Below are 23,625 nucleotides of genomic sequence, written 5' to 3'. Positions count from 1 at the left end.
TGCCATGACCTTTGTCATGAGAGCGATTACCAGATAATTACTAGTAACGAACTAGATGCTAGGCACTATGACGGACCTCCGCGAAGCTAAACGATGCACCATAGATTGGGACACGGGATATGTCTTACTACGTCGTGGTAGTTGAGATACTGGTGACTCTCGTCTCAAGTAACCTTGTATGATACTACTTTCCCACTAGTAAGCCGACGTCTCGCCCTGTTCTGAAAATGGGACCCTAGTCCGTACTTGTTCGATCACCAAATCTTGTTGGTCCTGCCGGGGGTTTAAGGGGTTAGCCCCGGCCCCACTTGCAATTGATACGATCAGCCGGTACCGTTCGCGGTAATCGGTGGTTTTCTTTACAGGGTGGGAAATGCCCGCCATTTGCCAGTCTAACAAGCTTCTTGCCCTTTTGCCCAAACACCTCCTTATTCGCCGTAGCTAATTATCATCTGAAGACCATGGATCTGCTACTCGACCTATCTTCGGACGAGGAAGAAGAAAGACTAAGAGTCGGGAAATACGATGAAGAAGATTGCCAGGCTGCCATCCAGGGGATCCGAATCCCAAAGACATTCGACGAAGAGGTTCATCGAGTCTGCACCATTCGCGGCATACGGCATCACTATGGCTTCTCCCGGGAGCTCCATGGAACCAGTCCAGAATTCACACGCGCGTTAAACGCCCGGGATATCATGAGCGGTGTGATTCCGACCATGGCATCGCCGGAGGAGGTGCCTTACTGTATCTGGTATCCAGATGTTCCGGTGGAGGAGACTTTGCGGGCTTTGGTGGAGCGATACCCGGACATGCTTTATCATATCGCTCGGGCTTGTGCGGTTGCAGGTTACGCTGACTTGTACACGGAGCTTGATCCGCTTCCAGAGGTTCATATTGCCGAAGAGGCTGGCTACGCGAGCATGCAGAGGGGCAGCAACGGCAGTCAACGGATCTATCAGCATATCATGTCTCAGCCGGTGAGGTTTGCGATCATGAACGACTATACACGAACGGTCAATATTGATGCACGTCGAATTGCATTTCTAAATGGGGATACCGCTGTCTACTCGAGCCTCACAGCCAGAACGAAGTACTATGGGCCGCGCGATTTCAAAAGTGATCCCCCGCCATGGAATGAATTCTGTCGCAATCCCCCTTACTTCAATATTACGGAAGACTGGAGCATAGATGACCATGACAGTAAGGCCCCGGAGGCACCAGAGGATTATCTCCTATTGGTGTATAACCCTCTTCCTACAGACCTCCCCTTCATCAACAAGGACAAACTCATTCATGTTGCCGCCTACAATGGAGAAATCGATCGTTACGCACGGCTCCGACGACCGCACATGCTTCAACATGAATGGGCCATGGTTGTACATGGTATATACCATAATCCGATCTTTGCCAAATGGTGGAGTACGCAGATCCCTGAGCACCCGCAAGATAAGCATGAGATCAATATACGGCGCGCGATCAACGCCCGCCGCATCATGTCCAATGATCTGACTTGGCTCACTCCCGATACTCCTGGAAAGCTATTGCCAGACCTCATCTGGTTTCCCAAAGTCGCTGATGTGACGACTTATGAGAAGCTCGCTCACAGGAGACCAGCTATGTTTGAAGAATGTCTACGGGCCTGCATAGTCGCCGGGTATACATATACGTGGGATGCTTTGCTGCGTGCTGCACCTGAAATATTCAAGGAACAGTTCGTCCACGACTCTAGCAAGCCCGGTCTCAAGTTCGAAGACCCCAAGCTGTGGTGGCTGACCAAACATGCTCGCCACGGGCTGTGGATGGAAGCCGCCGCCTCCCCGAACAAACACTTCCAGACCGACATTTTAGCAGCCGTACCTGACGCTGCTGAGAAACTGGACGTAGCTCACCCTAATAGCGACTGGTGGGGCGATTATTTCGTGGCGAGTGAGCTTTACTTCCCACATCGGTCTCCGATTATCCGGCTCCATGACCCGGTCCAACCTGGAGCGCGTGACGAAGGTCCTTATGACGGAATGGATTGCGGCATTGGTGATGTGGACATTGCGTTGTTTCTCGGTGACGCCGTCTCAAAGGAGGCCTGGAAAAGAGAAGTATTGGATGAAGGATACACAACGGCCTACCTCGAGGATGTGTGGGACATGTTAGATATGCAGCAAAGTGAATAGTTGCTAGACCGAGTAGGAATATACAGATCAACAATATGAAATTTATTGTGCACATGTTGAGAACCTCCCTTACAAGTCTTGTTTGTTCCTTTGTTTCTTTCTTTGTTTGTTTGTTTGTGTGTTTATGTGTATGTTCCATTCCTTACTCCGTTTCGGTGTCTTGCGGGCCACGTGGGAGTTCCTAGCTAGTCACATAACCTCCTCCTAACCTCTCAGATAAGTTGGCGTCCATCTTTTATCTAATGAATGAAATTATATGGGTGTTTCTCGAATGTACTCCTAAATGCGCTTTAGATATAAATCCTCCGGAAGCGATACCGCTCGCCTATCCCGGTGAAAGTCAAGAATTCTGAGTCAATAGACCCAGAACGCGAATCACCTATAAGCTTGCTAGGTGGATGTGGGATCGTTAGGATCCCCACAGTATAGATGCATCCTAGCTGGTGTGGCGGTAGCGCCCTCCTTATTCAATTACGCGCAGGATGGCTAGAACCTCAGCCAGGATGCGTCAGGCTCAATCAAAAACGAGCGGTAGGCCAATTCAGACTGGTCTAAATGGCATGCATTTGGCTCTATGTAATACAGCCCTACTGGGTTTGAGGAATTATATGGAGTTGGAAATGGCGGTGTTAGTGCTGCATCTGATGGCGAGCACCGTCTCAGCTCGTGTGGTGGTGTCTATTTGTCTGGTTTATCTCTCGCCGGTCGCTTGGCTTCCCTCCGCCCGTGTTAGATGGTCTGTCAAATGGCATGCTGCCAAGTACGGGGTAGGACAAACCGATATATCACTGGCTATTCAGCAGACGGGGTGACTCATCAATATTTGGCCAAACTACGCCATTACAACTGAATGTTCAACATCTGTGACACTCAAAGTCACGTGGATGTCACCCAAGGCGAAGAATATATATTTCGCCGGAAACTATCAAATTGACCTATAATCATACGACAGTTGAAGACAAGACTACATAAAGAAGATAGTAGGGAGTGTTTTTAGTCTATATCCTCAGGGCTAAGTTTTGGGTGTCCGAAACCAGGGTCACTGAGAATGTCAATAATGGAAGCCCGGGACAAACTTACGGAGCTCAGGGCTGAATCCCTTTGATGGATTCATATATGAATTCAGCCCTATGCAGATTCTGACTTGGTGGCTAAAGCTACAGTAACGCTACTAGGACGTTGAAATCTATACATAACGAAACATTAGATAGGAAATTATGCATTCGTGCCCATCGTGTTGCTTTTATAGGCTCCATGTGGGGATGTGGACTATACAACAAGGTTATTCCGCTGCCTTCGAACCTTTCCTTCAGACAAAGCCTATAGAAGGACTCGCAAATGCAGACAATTTTGAGACTGTACCCGTGAGGACACGGTGGCAGATGCATTCAACAATCGAAATTTATGATAATTGGTCACCCGGCGTCTCCCATTGTTGTGGAATACTTGATAAAGATAGTAATGATACCTAAGACTGTCAACAGCCAAGAGGTAACAGTGTATGACTTAGGGCGCGACAATGTGAGCATTCTCAATCATGTTCACTTGGGTTTCCTTGTTGTTCTTCATATCTGCAGACAGTACTATTATATTACTAAACAGCTCGTCTATCTGCTCGAGAATCTTATTGTTAGTCTCTAGACAGAAGAAAATATAGCAGATTATAATAATAAGACTAAATATAAAAAATATATGGAAGTAACAGAAGCTATTCCAGCTAATATTAGACAGGATTATAGATAAATATTATGTGAATATTAGATTAACAGTTTAATTTATATAAGTAGTAATGGAATTGCTTTAATTATGAATGTTTATAAAAAAGATCTCTACTAGCCTCAAGTAGTCTGTATTCATCTCCAGCTTCTACTGTATTACAATCACCTAGTCCTCAAAGACAAGAATCTTCCTGTCACTGAATATAGCAAAATCAGAAATTTTCAAAGATTTCTTTAATTCTAAAATATCAGTTCTCACTTCTCTGGTTTTTATAAATAGAGTAGCTGTTACGGACCCCTGCTAGTTAACCTACTAGTAAGGCGGACTCGCCAGGCAGAAAGCGCTGATAAGAGCAGCGCTCAGGCAAAACCAAAATATTATTTAATATAATCACAGATTACTAATACAACGCCTGGAACAGCCATGTATTGTATGATTATCTACTATCAAATCTACCATTAAAGATATATTTAGAGTATACAGGAATCCCAGAATCAACTACTAACCCACTCTGAATAATATAACGTAATATATAAAGAATAAGATATATAAGAATATTCTTTTATATACTTAGCTAGTTCTGTTCTTTGTACTCAATACAACTGTCTTTAAATAGTTATATATTTAGAAGCTTAGGTACAGAATACTTATCTGTACTTATAAATAATTATACAGTATTATCCCTAATTTTGATTATTGAACATTATTTGACTGTTGTCCCGTTGTGAAGATTTCCCTACTAGAATAGCATTGTACTCAGCTAATGTACAGGGAATGCAGTATTTGTCCAGATGCTGTTTAGGAGGGGGACTGATGATTGCATGCTCGGCCAAGGGAATTAGGTTTGCCTGCAGTACTGGTGTTATTAGAAGATTAAGTGATTCTTTATCTGTACGGTTATAATGCTCATTGTAGCTGATGGAATATGTTTCATCCAACCTTATTATCCCTTGAGTTAGCAATGAATCCAGACTGCTCTTTGTCAGGTTCACTGTTATGAGAAACCTCTCGTTGCTACCTTTTGTTAGGACAGGTTTTGTTTCATCAAGCGGTAACAAGAATCTGGCATAACTCCCATGACACCTAGCTATTTTGCAGACTAATTATATACTGAGTTACTGACTATCAAGAGGTTCTTGGTTTCTTCACAATCAGCAGCCTCTATATTAACTTATGGTTTGCTGAAATTATTTATAACTGTAGCAAATCTACTGTCTTGCATGCTAAGCTCTAACACAGTATAAAAGGTCAAAGCTAGTAGAGAATAGAGTATAATATTTTAAAATAAATAATTTTAAATTAAGATTTTATTTTATTAATTTTTAAGACTTAAAATTTTCATAAAATATTAATTTATCGGCTATTATCTTCTGCGCTCTATAGCAGGTACTGCTAGATAATTATTAGTTATTAATTCAGATTTTAGCATTTATTCGACTACTAATCTACGGTCTAGTCTAAGAACTGTACCTGTAGAAAATAAATAAATAAAGAAATAAATAAATCAACTGCAGGTATTTTTATATAATTTATCTTTTAATAATAAAATCCAGTATTCTTTAGTATTTAATTATTTAATTATTTTCCTTTAAAGAGATTTCTGCTTTTATTCTTCTAAAATACTGTATGATCTTCATTTTCCAGATACAGATAAAGATTGCTATTATTAGTCCTAGTTTTAGCAGTCTAATATTGACTTGTTTATTATATGGTACTAATATTCCATTCGTGATCTTTGAGACTGACACGTAGCGAGAGGACCGCAGAGTATTTATTAGGATTTTAGACATCTATAAAGATACTGGACAACGGGTGATCCGAGAGGCAGGCCTGTGCGACGAATCAGTGGGACTACCAAATCTGTACACACTCAAGGTCCCGAAGGCAACACCGGCTGTCTGATGACGGAAGCGTTCTGAATCACTTGCCTGGACTACCAGAAGGGATCGAATCCAATCCTTAACCGGAAACGAGGGACTGCCGGGATGCAACGATGACTCCTTATCCTCTTCAGAGAACGGGTTTGTTGTGTTGCTGGTCGAGAGGTGTGTGGACCGGCACGTTAATTGGCGTGCCAGCTCCGCTATCTCCTCCTCCAATTCGCTCTGGGAAAATATATCCTCATTGCCTCCTTGCCTACAACATTGTTCACGCTGGACGCGCTCCTGGCCGGTGTCTAGGCCGTGACCGGATTTGTGGATGAGGTGGGGCTTACAGTCCGCTGCACTGGTCAGCATGATCCGAAAGCCGAGCGTTGACCTTTTCACCCCTTTTCTCTGGCTCGCGATTCCCGTCCGCGTGCGCCGATTTGCTCTCTTTTACAGTCAGTCGTCTTGCCGGTTTCCTGAGTTCCGCCCTTGCTTGTTAACTCGGTCGGCCGTCCTTTCGATCGCTCTTCTGCGGATTAGAGCAGATATCTATGGTGCAAGTAGATAACCAATAGGAAGGGGTTTGCTAGTTGTTGAGATCCGCGCTGTATAGGCAATATGCCCTTTCCGTGGTGCGTTCGGGCCATCCTCTCGCGGCCGAACTCCGAACCCATTCGGTAAGTGGGACCTTATCCATTAGACTTCAAATCCATCCACCCTTTTAGATGACAACCGGTGAACGGTCGGAGGCGCTCGCCTGGTGAGCGATTTGGTCTGGGACAAGCTCAGAACGGTTTAGTATTGACTTGGTTAAACAGTCTACCAAGGAAGGTGCTTCTATGTTGCACTCTGCCCTCGGCATCACAATCTAGTCTCATAACCATGATAACTCTAGATTACTAAAATTGATAAACTTATAAATTTTCTATATATAGCTTATTAATCTTCTGTAATTTCTCTCTAAAGTAGCGAACATCTAGATGAAGAACTAATCGAGTCCTTCTGGCCCAGTTGAAGTTGAGACACTCGGCATTCGGAACTTTATTTAGTTCCTCACGGCTTGCCCGATCATCTTCTGCTTCCCCCTCCAAGTATGGCCACAATCACCTTTCATTCTCGTTGCCTTTCCCGACGCCGGCTTGCGCCATTTCGCCACTGTCGACCGAATCTGGCAACAGGGGTAATCACATATCAGACGGTCAATCTCCATAGTTACGCTCCAAGGGAGACTTTGTATTTGCTGACAAACACTGACTAACTATTTAACGTAGTTCCCATCTGAACCGGCCCACCTGCCCGGGTCGGCCACCATGCAGTACCGTACAGTAGTTTTCAGGTTGAGATGTCTCAGCCACCACAGGATTACGTCGACTGAGATAAAATATAGCGATTGTATAAATAATATTATAATATTATACTTTTTTTTTTCCTTCACTTTAAACTGTACTCAATTTAATAAAAATGGTGTACAAATCTCCAAGGTACTAACATATGGATAATGATCAGAAAATCATATAAAGATTCTAATGAATATTTCAGTATCTAGTATAATTGTATATTCCTTTATAAATTATTAGCTATTACAATGTCTGAGATATCTCAATCATAAAAAGATGTCTTGCATATGGTACTGCTTGGGTGGCCGACCCGTGGCTGGTTCGGATGGGAACTACGTTAACCTTAGAGGATGGCTGTCCGTTAGGACTGCACCTTTAGGCAGCTCTGAAGCGGAGATATTCCCAGTTATTCGCGAAGTCCATTCTAATCGTGAGTGGGTTACCAGCACCTGGATAAATCCGGGTAGTTATTCCATGGAATGGATACAGCTGCATGTACTCCCCAGACCAACCGAGTCCTGCGACTTATTATTGCCATCAAAGTAATTCTTTACTATTTTTTTTTACTTCTATATTCCACTATCCTTACTTCTGAAGAGGGGGAGGTCTGGTACTTGTGATGGTCTTCTATGGCTCCAGTATATTATGCTTGTCCTCCTCGAGTTTTCTCTGTAGCGGAACATTTGCATTCCAATAATATCTCAACCCAGTTACAAAGTTCCCCATCCTCACTCCAACTCTGATTCAGACTAAAATGTCCACCTCACCATCATTGTCTGGCAAGGACACAGGTCATCTGGTTGACGCCGTCGCTAGCAAGAGATGGATCGTGGGCGGACGCTTCCGCGAAGAATCAGAGAATTTAGCGCCCTACACACCCTCCCTTGGCGAACCTCAAGAAGTCGACTTCGATTTCCCTGCTACCGCACTAATACCCCGATACCTAGACAAGGCGAGGGAAGAGGAAGTGCTAGTGTTGACATCTCTGGAAGACGACCCGGAGAACCCGTTTAACTGGCGGCCGGCGAAAAAGCACTTCATCTCTGCCCTGCTCTGCCTCATGACATTGTTCATTGGTCTTGCTACGACAGCCTATAGCTCCGGAATTACACGTATGTGCAGGGACCTGGAAGTCTCGACGGAGCTGGGTCAGCTAGGCCTGTTCACGTTTAATATCATATGTGCTATTGCGCCGATGTTTTTGGCGCCCTTTTGCGAGTTGGTCGGGAGACGCGTTATCTATGTGGGTGCTTATATTCTGTTCTCTGTGATGTTTATTGGATTAGCCCTGGGTAAAAATATTGCCACAATCCTGGTGTGTCGGGCGCTCCTGGGTCTTTTTGGGTCCGTGGGGACGATTTTGGTGGGGGGCACGTTCAGCGATATGTATCTGCCTGATGAGCGGGCTATACCCATGGCCAGTTTCTCATATATCGCTATCCTGGGTACTGTGGCAGCCCCCATCTACGCAGGGATCATCGACGAGACCCTCGGGTGGAGATGGATTGAGGGGATACAGGGGTTGGTGAATATCCCACTCGTCCTACTGGTCGCGATCTTCCTCCGAGAAACGCGCGGCAGCGCTCTACTGGAGAAAAGAGCCAAACTACTCCGCGAGAACACCGGGGATGCGCGGTACAGGTGCGAAAGTGAGCTCGAAGCGCCCAACCTCAAGCAGAGACTGCACGGTTCTTCCGTCAAAGCAGTCCGTATGCTCGTGACCGAGCCCGTCGTCCTCGCCTTTGGAATTTGGATTGGCTTCGCCTGGTTCGTGACCTTCCTCTTCCTCTCTGTTATCCCCATCACCTTTCAGGAGAACCACGGCTGGAGCGAAGGAATCGCTGGCCTCCCATATATCTCTCTATGCCTTGGCACAACCATAGGCTTCGCAGCCAACTACTTTCAAAACCGCAAATAAAAAGCCCTTATGGATGCTGAGGACCGCGAACCTGTCCCTGAATCCCGCCTGTACGGCGCCATGTTTGGCGCCATCTGGCTTCCCGTGGGCCTGTTCATTTACAGCTTCACCCAATACGGATTTGTAAGCTGGGTCGGGCCAGCCATCGCGCTGGCCCCAATAGCGGTTGGCATCTTCTTCATTTTCGAGTCCACCTACAGCTATACCTCTGATTGCTACGGGGAGAATTCTTCGTCCGCGATCGCCGGACAGGGGTTATTGAGAAACACGCTGGGCGCGGTGTCGCCACTATTTGCGTCGCAGTTTTTCCATAATGTGGGGAGTCAGTATGCAGGACTTGTTCTAGCGCTGGCAGCCTCGGCATTGGCATTGATTCCATTTGTTTTCTTCAAGATGGGGAAGAAGATTCGGGCGCGGTCGAAGCTAACGAGTTTACACGAGGGAGACGATACAGAGAAGCGGAAGATGAGGTGGGTGCAGGCGCACAAGGCTGGCTAGAAGTGAAGTGTAAATAGATCGTTCGATAGAGTGTATGTTTTGAAAAGGGTATTCATGTTTAAAAGTTGATTTAGCATAATGTTGTTCTACTGACTAGCTTTTCCTAGAAGACACCAATGGCATGATTCTTTTTGTAGTTGAGTGGCCAATTACTGAGGTGTCGACTGGTTTATGTTCTTTGTTTTTTGGGGAAAAAGCTCTAAGGTAACACTGTGTAATGTTTTGATCCTCGTATTGCCTACCGACTGACATACTAGATTATACAATACAGACACTAGATTTCCAGAAGCATTATTCTTCTTTCAAAAAAAAAGATCTGCAAGCCTAATTCCGTATAGAAGATTTGTTTAAATACTTTAAGCCTGACTAGTTTTCCTTCCATCCAGCACTGGTAACGTAACAATAAAAACAATAGAAGGCAATTTTAAGAAGCTGATATAAATAGAAGTCTTTGTTAAAGCTCCAGTACTGGCTAGCTATATATCTGTTAATATCTAGATTATATATATTATGTCTTAGATACTAAATTCTATGGCTTACGTTTAGTTAATATATCTTGATATTTTACTGGATTTATCTTGCTCTTTTTTAATTAACAGATTTTTCCTTGTTCGAAACTGCTATGATAGTAGGAGTAGACTTATCCAGTGTCTGTCAATGTTGAGACAAAGTACAATATACGTTGTACTTTTGCAACCCTAGTTAGCTGATTAAATTCTTGCTCTAATATATCAGCTAGGTGCAGACTAACGGTGCAATCTCCAAACGCTTTCACAAGGAAAGAGAGCTTCGAATTGTAATATAACCCAGAAGAGGAAGATTGACATTCGCCTTTGAAGTATTGCTGAAGCACTGTCTCAACCCTCATTGACTCTAATCTGGTGTTTTGTCAGCTTGGGATCAATGATACGCTTGATATCAGGGTCAACTACCTCAGTATATGCTCTGCTGTCTGCGTGGACTTTCAACCTTCAGCTTTATAAATCACCATCTCAGAGGCGCAGGCTTGTATCAGTCAGATATGGCTAGAGATTGATGTAGCCTTGGCTTCTCATAGTAGAGCATCGGCTAGGCCGACTCTGCCGTTTCAAAATCGAGAAATGAGCCTGTATTGCCGCTGTTGAAAGGGGATAAAGCTGGGGGACTAGAAGCAGGTGGTGGAAATAATGATGAAATACTCCAGTCATCAGAATAGAAGTTGACCATATTTTCGCTGTCAACCTGCCGGGCATTAGGGGCCAACATCTGACGTCTTGAACCGATGGCGAGATTGGGCGGATTGGGACCTTCTAAGACATTGAGAGATTGTAAGGAAACGGGCGTATCTTTATACCATGAGTTGATCTGGATATTCTTACTTGAGTCATCTGCTTCCCGCCTCGGCATGGAAGGAGACGGAGCAGTTCTCATAGTTTCTTTTCCTTCTTCCGCCGCCGTTGCCACGGCACGAGCAAGATGGGTGATCTCCCTGGCAAAAGGACGCGCGAGATCGGCTGATGCGTATTCCAATCGACTGAAGTGACCAGCGGCGACTTCAATAAGCGCAATATCGGACTGTGTGGTCGGAAGGCTTGGGTATTTCAGGATATAAATAAAGAGATTTATTACGCTAACAAGGGGGAAATAAAGTACTAGCCTTAAATGGGGACCGTTAGCTTGACCTGACACATCGCAGTCTTCAGACTTCGGGGGAAAAGTAGAGAATTTACCAAGTCGGCGTCGAGGCATCGATTTGGGCGCAATTTAGGGTTAAGATTATACTTCTTGCCGCATTGACGACGATGTAGGAGCTTAGCGATATTTGTTTATGCAGCACAGGGAGACTTCCGTCGCCGAATATGGCGTTATTCCAAGGAAGAGTGAAGATGGAGTGGATGGCCATAACGCTACCGAAATATGAGTATCGGAGATATAAGGCGTGATAAGGGTGAAGACTTCGAGAAAATTGGTCATGGCTAATGGGCTTGTCAGGATGCAAGTAGGATGGCAACGAGTCTCGCCATTCTTGAAGCTCCAGATCCAACTCATGCACAGTTTGAAGAATTTGTGTGGGAGTCTGACGAAAGACACTTCCTGTTGCAAGTCGCTTCGTTATACGGGATGAAATCTGCGCATGTTTTACCATATACTTAAAGCACCCTAGGTCATCAGTACATGTTGGAGGTGTGGTGATAGGAAGTTGACAAGTTATATCTTCATCGTCAATAACCTATAGAAGTTACCAGCTATTCCTCATCTGATTGACGCAAGCTGCGACGTGGTACTAACGGATGAACGTCCTGATCGATAACTTATATGCTTTTCAAGGAGATAGATGGCCCAGAAAATCCGATTTCGATGTTGTTGTTCCGGCTCTGGCAGGTTCCAGGCTCTGGCCTCCCCCCGGTGCAGACCCTTCGACTGAGCCAACCGCATGGCGCAGGAGCAGAGCATGTACTCGAGAGATGGGCTTCCAACGCCTTCTGCAAAATAGCTCTGGATCATGCGATTTAACTAAGGGCTGAGTTACAATGGAATCATAAAGGACGATGACCTTACCATGGCTGTTAGGGCCTGGACTGCCATAAGTCCAGTCGGAAGATAGAGGAGTTCGGTGTGCACCGATAGGGCCTTTTGGAAGAATTGCCAGGCACTTTCCTCAGCTTCTACAAGTGTTGTTGCACATGAAGCCTTGGACAATTCAATCCTGCGACCGAACGCATATACTGTATTTCGTAGTGCATACCAAGCCGGGTCATCATCAGACAGACCATTTCGTTCGAGATGATACCGGAGGCGTGCTTCAAATGCAGGGCGAGATATCACTCCAAACATAGCGTCGAAAGAGTTTTCGAAGTAAGCTTGATCAACAGTGTTAAAATCCAACACAAACAGACAGAACAGAGTAACGCTTAACCTTTACTGTATTTCCAGGCGATATCTGGTTCAGGTTCTGGCACGCTGCCTTGGCTTATGTTTCGTTGCAGTTTTAGTTTTCGATTTATGCCCAAGACTAGCGATCCAGCAATCTCACTGAAACGTGGCTCTCCTGTCCTTTTTGATACCCAGTCGATACCGGGCCGGGAGCATATCGAGAGAAATGAGGTCGATCCTAGAGATATAATGTGAATGGGTTACTCGATCACCCAAGGAGACGGCCCGCCTACCGTGGTATTCCCAGCTAGGCTTGATAACGAGTCAGCTTGCTCCAACAAAGTTCCTTATTAGATGTGCGAAATCTCACATACATAAGCTTCGAGAGAGCTACAGCCTGTTTCCGTAACTGCCAATGGGGGAAGAGAGCTGTTTGTTTCCTGAGGCTCTGGGCTATAGCCTGCCTGCCGAGCTGGGCCTTCCACAGTGAGAAGTTCTCGTGCAGGGCAATCATTTGGGTGAGTTAAGCTTATTACTTGATAGACGGAGTGGTCAGCAAGCCGGCTTTGTGGTCCAGGCTTGTCCGTTTCGGCTTGCTGTCGCCAAGTTGGGAGGGTTTGGCTGAGACTGGCTATGCTGTTCGCATGATCTTTACCAACGGCACTAGTCGCCTTTCCCAAGATTGTCTCGATGCGTGCGAGTCGTTCCTCTAGGCGCCTTCGTCGTTCGTTTGAGGGAGCTGCTGCTGATGACTTCTCCTTCCTGCGGATTCTAAATTTCGGAGATGGATAGTTACATTCCCTTCCAAAATCCTAGAAATATGCCATAACTATTAGTTATTACGTGATCCATGCGTTGAAGCGAAAAGGAGAGAAAGTAGCTTACCAAACAGTTGGCGCACGGGAGTGCCCTACTGCCTATCAATCGACGTCAAGGCATGATCAATTGGCAATACTACAGGATATCGGGCCCTTACATCGAATCTTTCTTGATCGGCAATTGTTGCAGGCCAGCGGCCGATTTCTGTACTGTAATTGTTCTCCTCCCGAAGCTGTCGACATTGTTGCCGCTGAACAATGGATGGGTGAAAGGAGCTTAAGTCGAAGTCATAAGAGACACTCGGCGGACAACTTGCCCTAGCGTCGATTTGTCAGCTTTTCTGGTGCTCACTAATAGCGGAGTAATAACCTAAATACTGTGAGTGGCGCCGGGCACGTGATCAGTGGCCGTCCTGATGATATATATCAAGTTATCCAGTTATTCCTATAGCTGAGACTTTATGAGTCTAGTCAATGTAAATAAATAATTAGATATATTCAATTTATATTGTCTCTTATTAATTCTTATTAATACTAGCTAGTTAAATAGTCCCCCCTATAGCTGATAAATACTACAGGGAACGCACGGTCCTCAGCTCAACCTTAAATTAGTGGTTGAATAAACTCTAGACAGATTTCAGACTAGTGTATCGATAGTTATTACAGTTGTCGGCGGGATACTCATCGTTTGAAGCCAAGAACTTGGGCTGGAGATGACTTGAAGGTTTTATATGGGAGTGCACAACTGACTCTGACGAGCTTTTCGAGGACTGTGGACAAAGATACCGTAACCTTGTTGGAAATATATGGCTGATTTTACCTGTATGGAAGAGAGCACCTGGCGAGCCAAAGTGATGCACATGGCCGGTTCGTTTGACGAAACCAGTGGTGCTAAAAGTCAAATTACTGTCCCGGTTTATGTCTTTTGGCTTGCCCATGGGTTGCTTAGTCTCCACAAAGTATCTATCCCGACAATATCGACGACCCAAAAAAAGGCGTGCAAGAAAATACAACGCCAGGAAGTGGGCCACCCACGCCCAGCAACGCTGCCAACGAGTCTGAGAATGCTTGATGCTCGGACTTGACTCTCCGCAGACATAGGTTTTCGATGACTGTCTCTCTGCCGAACAGCCACGAGTAGGCCTCAGCGTGGGAGGGCCAAAGCCGGGGTTCATTTCTTAACAAGTAAGCGCCTTGAGCTTCACGCAAGCGATGTGGTACGAAGAGGTGGATTTATCTTATATAGAGGGTACTCTCTGAGCTACCAGTTCGGGATGTGTAAATCGAACGGAGCAATATCAACATGTATGGCCTCCTCTACATATATTCACGTGGTTGCGCTCATATCCTGCACCAATCAGGATATTTGCGTATTCAAAAACCTTTCATAATCCCACTGTATCTTGCAAAACGTAGCCCGTATTTACCCCCACGTTCTGGAGGCTGGAGCTTGGCAAATGCGTGTATGATATACCACGGATCCCATTCTACTGCCGGCAGACCAAATTTCTTATCCGCCATTGTGGGAAAGTCTACAAATATTCGAGGTATATGTTATTATTAATTTAAATAGAACCCCTTTCCTACGCACGTAAAACTAGGACTGGCGGTTGACAAGGATCTTGGCTGCATACTTATCTGGGGGCGGCTGGGAAAGCGTCAATAATTTAATCAATCAATCGATCAACTAAGGGCTGAATACAACTCAAGATATGCGTGGGGTAACTCCGACATGAACCGTTCCACATTTAACACCTGCTGGCTTGAGCGGGTTTTGAGTCCTTGTAGCCCGTATGGTCGGGAGTTCGAAGCATCCATCACTTCTACAGACCCCTAAGGGTCAGTTGGTGATCTGGTATTCGTCAGGTATTTGTGGCCAAGCATCTATGCCATCCAGAACTGCCAAACTCATGCCGCCATTGATATGGACTTGGATATGACAATGGACCACAAATGCCCCCGGATTCACAACGTGATACCGTACAGCTGTCCATACCGGATCGGACATAGCGGCGGGTGTGGCTATAGTATCAAAGAGTGGGGGATTGTGGAGATTGAAATTATGAGGAATATCGCGCATTGCCTCAGCGACAGAGGGGTATTTCCACTCACCCTGACCGGATCCAATGTAGAAAAACTTATTTGAGTGTTTATGTATTGGATGTTCAGGTTGGGGCGCCGACCTCACGTAGAAGATCAGGTCGACCCAACTGCCATTCGTGGTGCGGATGGTCAGGTCACTATGCGCAACCTCGGAGTCCGGGTAGAAGAGAAGAGGTGCTGCTTCTTCCAGGGAGAGGGGGAAGCTGCCGTTGCCGAGGGTCCATTGGTAAGAGGAATTAAACCGATCAATGTGCAGAACAAAAGTCTGATCTGCTGTTTGTGCTGGTACCTCCACGGGAAAGGGGACGACTTGTGTTTCGTCCAGGAGTACTGCATCAGGTGTGGCGTTGCGACCGGTGATGTCGATGTAAGGGGTAGATGGGTCGTTCTGGAACCGTACAGCAGCATCATAGGACATTATTGCCGTGGTATTCAGAATTTGATTTCCAACTATGTTCGACCGCACTGTATAGTCACGGGGAGGCTTGTCAAGCTTGACGAGGACAGAGAATCGCCGTCCAGGAATCAATTTAACGGCCTCCACAAGCTTGGGTACAATATATCGCCCATCAACCGCATAAACATACATTGGATGCTCGTCAATCGAGAAGGAGAGGGTTGCAAGACCACCGGCATTTATGAGATCCCAGCTGCTGTATTGAAGCCCGGGATCAACAAGCAGTGTCTCCGTTGCTCCATGTGATGCGTTGCACCCCGAAAATAAGCTCTGAGGAACGGCGCTAAAATTGTGATGGTAAGGACCTTGGGCGGCTGGGATGGTCGGCGGCAGACATCTAATTGTGTTTCTGTCAGCGAGGCACAACCTAGAGGCCTGCGGTTATATTACGCACCCAATATCGGTTAGATGAGATCCATTGAGAAGAGGCTTCAGGTCCTCACTGGTAAACTCGTCAATTGTCTCTTGCGATAAGCAAGTAACAGATCCTTTGCCATTTATTAACAGTGCGTTAGCACAATATGCATCCAGTCCAGTAGCTTCCTCGGCCTCCCATACTTGCTCGGATGCCAAGTGACGCCAATCGGACAGGATGATTGGTTTTGTGTTCTGCTCTGCAATATGCATTGCTTCAAGTTGGCTAGGATCATCGGTGATCTGTGCAAACGGCCGTTCCACAGAATTCCTGGGGTGGATGTAGATTGCTCCATATAATCCATCCTCGAGATGGCCTCTTTCGTGAGAATGATAAAAGTAGCTCCCAGAATCAGTAGCTCTCCATTTATATGTAAAAGATAATCCTGGCTGAATCCCTTTTTGCGATACCCCGGGAACACCATCGGACCATGGAGTTTCTCTCTGTTCGATCCCTGCACAATATCAATGAAGTTATCAGAGCTTGACATTTCAATAACATGCGACCACTATAGGCGAGTCTCACCGTGAAAATGGACCGTCACTGGATAAGGGAGTTCATTCCACACTTGGACTTCAACCTCAACTCCTTGGCAAACCTCAAGGATAGGGCCAGGGAATTGGCCGTTCACCAATATACCCTTTCTTTGGAACCCATCCGGAGAGATATTTTGTTCCGTTAAGATCAACGCGAATTTAACCGGCACGGAGCTGGTTATCAGGTCAGGACAGGACCAATTCCCTATAGCCCGAACGGAATCTAGAAGGCCTAGGAGCATAAAGAAGGCAAAGAGAGGACTTGGGAACGCCATTATGGAAAGGACGTGGATGAGAGATATCGGCGTGCTCAATTCATCCTGGGTAGTGCTAGGAATTTATGTCTCTCATGAATCAAAACCCCTAATCTTAGCTGGGCTTCTTGGGTGCTAGCCTTCTGCCCATGCCCACTGACGATCTGCACCCATCGGGATCCCTAAGCCAGGGGTATAGGGAACAGGCACATAAGCGTGTGGCTGTGGAATGTGTATCAATATTTGCATTCGACAGCGTGAGCCGAAATGGCAGTACGCGCTTCAACGTCGGAAAACAACAGTAACAAAATGCATAACTACGTGTCACTTGTGATGTGCTCACAAGGGATCTGATTACATCAAATCGGTCCCGAACACATCCGAATCATAGTGCGAACTACTTTCTAGACTAACCTTCATAGTTGCAGATCACTAGATATATAGTTGATTGCACCCTGCGTCGATCCGGGTCACGGATACCTACCCATGCATGAAGGATCATTTGTGCATTGCATCGGCATCTCGGAGTCTCGGAATGACTTACAGTACTGGAATCCCTAGTGTAAATGATATCCAGGCTGGGTATCCCTATATATGTGGACCAATATACTTAAAGTGTGCTTTCATTACGGTAGCAGAACACGCGGTTCACTCCGATGTGCGTTTGATTTGAGATCTGGCTTTTTGAACAAACTTGGGATATTCTAACGCAGCGCCACCCAGGGCTTGGTTGGTAAAGCCGGCCTAAGTGGAAGGCCGCCTGTGCCTAGAATGGCTATAGAGGAGACGCCGGCCTTAGGTTGGCACGCTTGTATAGTGTACGGATACCACCAGATATTCTGTCAACAAGGACATCGTCAACACAGCTAAAGAGATTTGATGAGAGACCACGGTAGAATAACGGGCGATGGTGTTTCCTAGGGCGACGCCCAGGATATGAGCATAACGATGTGGTAGGCACCAGCTTAGGTAGCACGCTGGCCCGTCAACTCACAGCAAGGAGCCGTGAAGGGAGAAAGCGCACTTGGTGAAATTGATGTGAAGAAAGCCAGCTTGCCGAGGGTCATGTAAGCGCGGAAATCTTCCACCATGCAGTTGCTACTGGAGCGGTAGGTTGTTGTAGCGAGACCAATGATGGAATCCTCCCAATCCCATTCCTCTCCCCGAATACGTCGAATGACATACATCCTGTTATCATGGGGACCCCTTTTTTCCACAGTTAGGGGGAGACGATAGAGGCCGGAATGGGTGAATAACGGGACGCATTCTCCACGTGAGATGAGACTCTGTTGGCACTCCTTGGGCCTGTCGTTCACCACTTTGGCGGTGTCAGCAGCCAAGCGAATGGGATAGACTATAAGAAATAAGACGGGGAAAATTAGAGCGCTCGAGACAGGTCGAGATGAACAACTTCGGGGCGATCAGATCCTGCACCCGGTATTCCCTCTCAGTACCAAGGATCTAGGCATTATGCATTTCCTCGGACCGCCTCGGACCGCCCCAAGGTCCCATACGTTCCTCACGCCGTGCCAAGGTTAGGATTTGTCTGGATGGATTAGATGGATCATCGAGCCACCCTCAGAGAAATAGTACGGAACACTTGTTCCTATTCAGTCTACTCTGAGCTTCTCTGGGCCGAATTGTTCCTGTCCTCTAATCGTAGTATCTCCTTTAGACTTATTTCCTTGTTATCCGCAACGTGTATCTTGCTGATTGGCGTGAACCAGAAGCCGAGCCTCGGCTTTCTTCCTTTATCTTTCCTCCACTATTCTCGTCCGCCGTGTGCCGATTTGTTTTCTTTTGCACCTGTGTTGACTGTTTGCTCGGTTCTGGCCTTGCTCGTAATTTGGGTCGGCAGTCCTTTCGTTCGCTGTTTTGCGGACCCGATATCCATAAGCATAAATGCAAGCAGATAACCAATAGGAAGGGTGTGTGGGTTCCACAGTGGTTTGGAATTGCATTTTCCTCTTCCGTTCGGGGTCTATCTTTTCCGGGGAAACCGACCGAACCCAGTTGGTAATGGGGCGAGCATAAACCAAGTCCACTTGCATAAAGTGGGGCTTTTCTGATTACACTCATTGGAGGCCCTTCTAGTTGACTCCGTGTCCGAACCCACTTGGTAAGTGGGGCGAGCATCAATCAATTCGGTGGGACCTACTCCATCAAGCTGGACGCATTTACTTTGTAGATAGACACCTGGTAAACAGCGTGAACAACAGCGCCCATGCTAAGGTCGTCATTTCTACTCTCCATGGGTATATATATCGACATCGACACACCTTCCCAATATTCCGCACAATATCTACTACGCAACAGAACCGCCTTCAATTACTACATTCTCGTCTATCATTCCTAGCCGACACTCAAACGCCAATATGTCCAAGCTTATCACTGTCGTTGGCGCCACCGGAGCACAAGGTGGCTCAGTTGTTGCCTCCGCTTTGAAGTCGGGTAATTACAAGGTCCGTGGTATTACTCGCAACATCAACAGCGAGGCAGCCAAAGCACTTACTGCTCAAGGAGTTGAGATGGTATCTGCGGACGCGAATGATGAAGCGTCCCTGGTAAAGGCATTCAAGGTGCGCCAGGCAAACATTCGAATTACGAAAAATCTCCACTGACGCTCTGAAAGGGATCCTATGCAATCTTTGCTGTTACCGATTTCTTTGCCGCCTTCGCACAGCACAATGCCGAAGAGTCAATTGAAATCGAGGCCTCGCAGGGCATCAACCTTGCTAAAGCAGCCGCCAAAACTCCTACTCTCAAGCACTACATTTGGAGTACACTTCCTGACAACAGGAAGATCTCAGGCGGCACATGTTCCGTGCCCCACTTTGAGAGTAAATTCAAGGTCGACCAATTTATTAAACAAGACCGAGATCTACTGGCCAAGACCACTTTCTTGTGGGTTACTTATTACGCTTCCAACATTGTCATGCCGATGATAGTCCCCAATTTTGTGGTTGGTGTCGATAGGATTCCGCAATGTTTTTGACCTACTGACTCTGGATGCAGAAATCCTCCGGCAAGCACCTCCAGGTCTTCCCGGTCTCTGAAAATACGCCCATCACCACCATGGGCGACACCAGGGTTAATACTGGTATTTACGCTCTTGCGATCCTGGACCAGCCTCAACTCACCCTTCCAGGCAAGGTAGTCCTAGGCGCTACTGAGACCAGGACAGCCGCGGATGTGCTGAAGCTATGGTCAGAGGTATCGGGCAAGCCTGCGGAGTATGTGGCGGTTTCCTTAGAGCATTATGATAAGCTGTGGCCTAAGTGGGGACTTGAGGTTGGCCTCATGTTCAAGTACTGGGAAGTAGCCGGCGAGAAGAGCTGGACATCCCCCGATGAGCAGGTTCTTACGAGCAGAGATCTGAAGATCACTGGCTTAGTCGGTATGAAGGAAGTATTTGCTGGAATTGATTGGTCATAGTGTCCCGTATTCATTGTCTTGGAAACGACACCCATGGCAGGGCATGTGAATTACATGTTGGTCTCTTGAGAATGGAAATACAAATGCTTGGACTGAAGGCAAGCGAGAGGTCACCGAAGGGGCAAAGAGTAGTCTGTCTAAGTATCAATCAATGGAGTGGGACCTACTCCTTTAAGATGGTCACCTCCACTTTGTAGATAGACAACTGGTAAACAGCGTGAACAACAGCGCCCTTGCGTAAGATGGCAAAAAGTGCTCTGCAGACCTGTTCTACAATGACACGTAATCATAATCATTGCCTAGTGCGCGAAATATTTACTAAACCTTCCCGATAAATGATATTCGTAGGAACTTCCTTGTTAGTTCCAACTGTACCGTGATTGCTCGGAAAGGATGGATGGCTGACTGAGGGCGACCGGCGTGGCAAGTGTACCAGACATGGAAGTGCGCGAAGTCCTGCACACTACGCAAAGCCCCCTTATGGCCCGCTGCAGATTTCCAAAACCTTTTATTTCACATTTGCAGAAAAGGAAACAACCACCCACCCCTTGGCGCAAGGGAGAGCCCTGGCAGTTGTGGCCACTTACTTTCCCCTAAGTTAGTGGTTAGAGAATCTTCAAGTCAGCACGAGTGGTACATTTCTAGGGACCATGAAACGTAGAGCAGCATGGGCCGGCGATTCCGCGATTCCCCGGGACCGACTAAACTCCGAGGTACATCAACAGCTCTCTCTCGCCTGGTTACTATTACTCGGTGAGGGAAGAGTAGACAACCGACAGATTAACGCATGGTCTGCCGACTTATCACCACCTGTCCGGTAGCTAGAGTCGCCATCGCCGTATATGTAATAATATATTTACACATGGTGTACATGCGCCGAGCCTGTCTAGTATTTTCAAGGGAGTCCAACGCTAAGAGCATGTCGCAGAATATATAACCATGAACTGAAAATATTCTCTCCGATTGTATATCCCGCTATATCTAAACGGTGAGTTCCTCCTGGATTGGCGGGCGTTAAATATCATGACGAGCATACATACTTGCCATCCTGACACGCTTTCCAAAGATGTACAAGACAAACGGATAGGGAATGAAGAGCATATACAAGCAGCCTAAGAGGATGCATGCCCAGCCCACACCGAGATTATGGAATATAGCTGTTGCGAACAGCGGGAAGCCAGTCCCGAACGAAGATCATATGAAGTTATTTCCAACCAGGGAAGAGACAGCATATTTTAGATATACATATGCCAGGTAGATAAAGATACTGTTGAAAATAAAACAGCCACTGATAGCAAAGAGCATAGAGACTATAGTAGAGATAATCCAGTAGACAGAAGCAAAGTTATCTGTCCAGCCAAACCAGAAAATGGAGATAAGCAGTAAAATAGCCCCAACACAGGCAGGCGGCAGCTGGTATTCTAGCTTAATATTCCAGTTTCCGATATAGTATTTGGATTGGTACTTCCATTTCCAGTAGAAGTATGCAGGAATCGCAATGCAACAGCTGGATACCAGGATTCCTAGAAAGGCTAGTCCGACTTCGCCGGGATTGAAGCCGTGAAGTTCGCCAAACACAATGGGGAAAGCCTCAAACCAGATATACAGAATCCCGTATATAATAGAAATGTACAGGTTCATGAGGAACACGACGGGCTCGAAGAAGCATAATTCGAAGGGTCTAACAAGTGCCTCGAATAGAACCACCTATGATGTAATTATTAATCGAGGCTAGCGAGGAGATTTTCAACCGTCCTGACCTTTGGATTTAGTTGCATGAGCTCTATCTCGGACTCAGACATGTAATTGGGGTTGCCAGTGATCTTTCTGATCCGCCGTGCCCGTCGACATAGAATGTTAGGGTCGTAGGTCTCAGGCAGGAGAAAGAACTATATAACAAGAGTAAATGCCGAGACCCAAAGCAACTGCCAGATTGTCCAGATCCATCCGTTAACAGGGGCTGCAACGGCAAAGCAGCCCCAGATGCCAATCATATAATCACGGGCTTGGGATTTCCAGATATCACTCATAGATACAGCTCCAGTTGCAAGAAAAGGGGAGCCAATAAAGCCCGTGAGAAAGCGAAAGACAAGAAGCATTCCAAAATTCTTAGCATAGATAATAGCAAACTGGAAGAAGACAAAGACAACCAGTGTGAGGATATAGATCGGGCTTCGACCAATATTAGGCAGCTCTGACAGGGGCGACCATACCATTAGGCCTAATATACTGTTAGTTGTTGCCCTTCAGGGGTCTAGGAGGACGGGAGGTACATACCAAGGCCATACCCAAGAACAAAAAGAGTAAGACCAAGGACAGCTGCCACGTTACTCACCCCAAACTGCTCCGAAACGCCAGGGATGCCTGGGGTGTAGATGGCAGAACCGATATAGATCGCAAATGTGAGCAGCCATATCTCACAACTAACGAGGAATTTCTTCGCGGTACTCCAGTTTTGAGGATTCTAGGTGCTCCCTATTAGCTTTTTGTTTCCGACAGGAGTAATATCACAGTCTTCGCCTGCGGGAGGAGACATACCTCACTATCACTTGGCCCTCGCCAGTCCACAACAATAACGTCCTCCCCGGACATTGCTCCAGGTCGAATGACACTCGACCTCCCATCGAGAGTTGATTGCCAAGGGTTCCGCCGAGTCACTCGGGAGGCCCGTGACATGACACTGTATAACCCCCAGGTCTCGTCTTCTTCCGCACCTCCCACTGGTGACAGTGGCGTCTTTTCATCTCTGGCTTCCGGCTGCTCTCTTGCATACTGATGACAAATATCGTGAACTTTCTCTTCGGAGTACGGAAGCAGTCGGGACTTCGTCAAAAAACGAACCACCTTGCCAAACGCGGAGTCACTGATTGTGTCCATCGGGATGCCGCTAGTATTTGATCTTCTTTTGACCTGGCACTAGCAGGAAGCATATACTAACCTCCTTCACTTTGCCGCGGGAGTTATCGGCAAACGCAGCTGTTTACATAACCACAAAACTGAATTAATGTGACGTCATGACTAGACCTTTCTAAGCGGCTGGTCGGGTTTTGAACTTTTATCTTTGGGCCTGCCTATGACTTATGGGTTACCCAAGACAACTTATCAAGTCTTACCTCCATAGCCTGTTGCCTATTTTAGAATCTAGGATTAGTAATATAAGGTCACATAGGCATGCGAGGCGTAGCTATGATATTGGACTGTATAGGGATATCCGGGTCTTCTGGCAGAAGTTCAGCTTTCGAGAGC

At 46.5% G+C, this 23,625-nt stretch overlaps 6 protein-coding genes across 6 annotated transcripts; 3 read left to right on the top strand and 3 right to left on the bottom strand.

The window, feature by feature from the left end:
- Positions 1-461: 461 nt before the first annotated feature.
- BDQ94DRAFT_183827 (uncharacterized protein) lies at positions 462-2,168 on the top strand (the record flags this gene model as incomplete). Its single annotated transcript, XM_026774504.1, has 1 exon — positions 462-2,168. One exon carries the CDS (start codon positions 462-464, stop codon positions 2,166-2,168), a length of 1,707 nt encoding a protein of 568 aa, XP_026621119.1.
- A 5,678-nt stretch (positions 2,169-7,846) lies between these two features.
- Positions 7,847-9,716, top strand: BDQ94DRAFT_163124 (major facilitator superfamily domain-containing protein; the record flags this gene model as incomplete). Its single annotated transcript, XM_026769678.1, has 3 exons — positions 7,847-8,884; positions 9,032-9,440; positions 9,616-9,716. The coding sequence occupies 3 exons, from the start codon at positions 7,847-7,849 to the stop codon at positions 9,714-9,716; spliced, it is 1,548 nt and encodes a 515-aa protein (XP_026621118.1).
- Positions 9,717-10,576: 860 nt separating this feature from the next.
- Positions 10,577-12,875, bottom strand: BDQ94DRAFT_183814 (fungal specific transcription factor domain-containing protein; the record flags this gene model as incomplete). Its single annotated transcript, XM_026774503.1, has 8 exons — positions 10,577-10,833; positions 10,867-11,144; positions 11,218-11,717; positions 11,777-11,983; positions 12,047-12,348; positions 12,405-12,541; positions 12,626-12,673; positions 12,736-12,875. 8 exons carry the CDS (start codon positions 12,873-12,875, stop codon positions 10,577-10,579), a joined length of 1,869 nt encoding a protein of 622 aa, XP_026621117.1.
- Positions 12,876-15,019: 2,144 nt separating this feature from the next.
- BDQ94DRAFT_163122 (multicopper oxidase-domain-containing protein) lies at positions 15,020-16,965 on the bottom strand (the record flags this gene model as incomplete). Its single annotated transcript, XM_026769677.1, has 3 exons — positions 15,020-16,076; positions 16,134-16,608; positions 16,680-16,965. 3 exons carry the CDS (start codon positions 16,963-16,965, stop codon positions 15,020-15,022), a joined length of 1,818 nt encoding a protein of 605 aa, XP_026621116.1.
- A 2,354-nt stretch (positions 16,966-19,319) lies between these two features.
- On the top strand, positions 19,320-20,379 carry BDQ94DRAFT_175088 (NmrA/HSCARG family protein; the record flags this gene model as incomplete). Its single annotated transcript, XM_026772446.1, has 3 exons — positions 19,320-19,523; positions 19,577-19,906; positions 19,960-20,379. 3 exons carry the CDS (start codon positions 19,320-19,322, stop codon positions 20,377-20,379), a joined length of 954 nt encoding a protein of 317 aa, XP_026621115.1.
- A 1,014-nt stretch (positions 20,380-21,393) lies between these two features.
- BDQ94DRAFT_163121 (major facilitator superfamily domain-containing protein) lies at positions 21,394-23,256 on the bottom strand (the record flags this gene model as incomplete). Its single annotated transcript, XM_026769676.1, has 6 exons — positions 21,394-21,536; positions 21,648-22,086; positions 22,140-22,202; positions 22,278-22,600; positions 22,657-22,843; positions 22,918-23,256. 6 exons carry the CDS (start codon positions 23,254-23,256, stop codon positions 21,394-21,396), a joined length of 1,494 nt encoding a protein of 497 aa, XP_026621114.1.
- Between the last annotated feature and the right edge of the window lie 369 nt (positions 23,257-23,625).

The sequence above is a fragment of the Aspergillus welwitschiae genome (assembly GCF_003344945.1).
Source record: "Aspergillus welwitschiae strain CBS 139.54b unplaced genomic scaffold BDQ94scaffold_49, whole genome shotgun sequence".
Classification (NCBI taxonomy): Eukaryota; Fungi; Ascomycota; class Eurotiomycetes; order Eurotiales; family Aspergillaceae; genus Aspergillus; species Aspergillus welwitschiae.
This window is presented reverse-complemented; position numbering and strand designations above follow the sequence as displayed.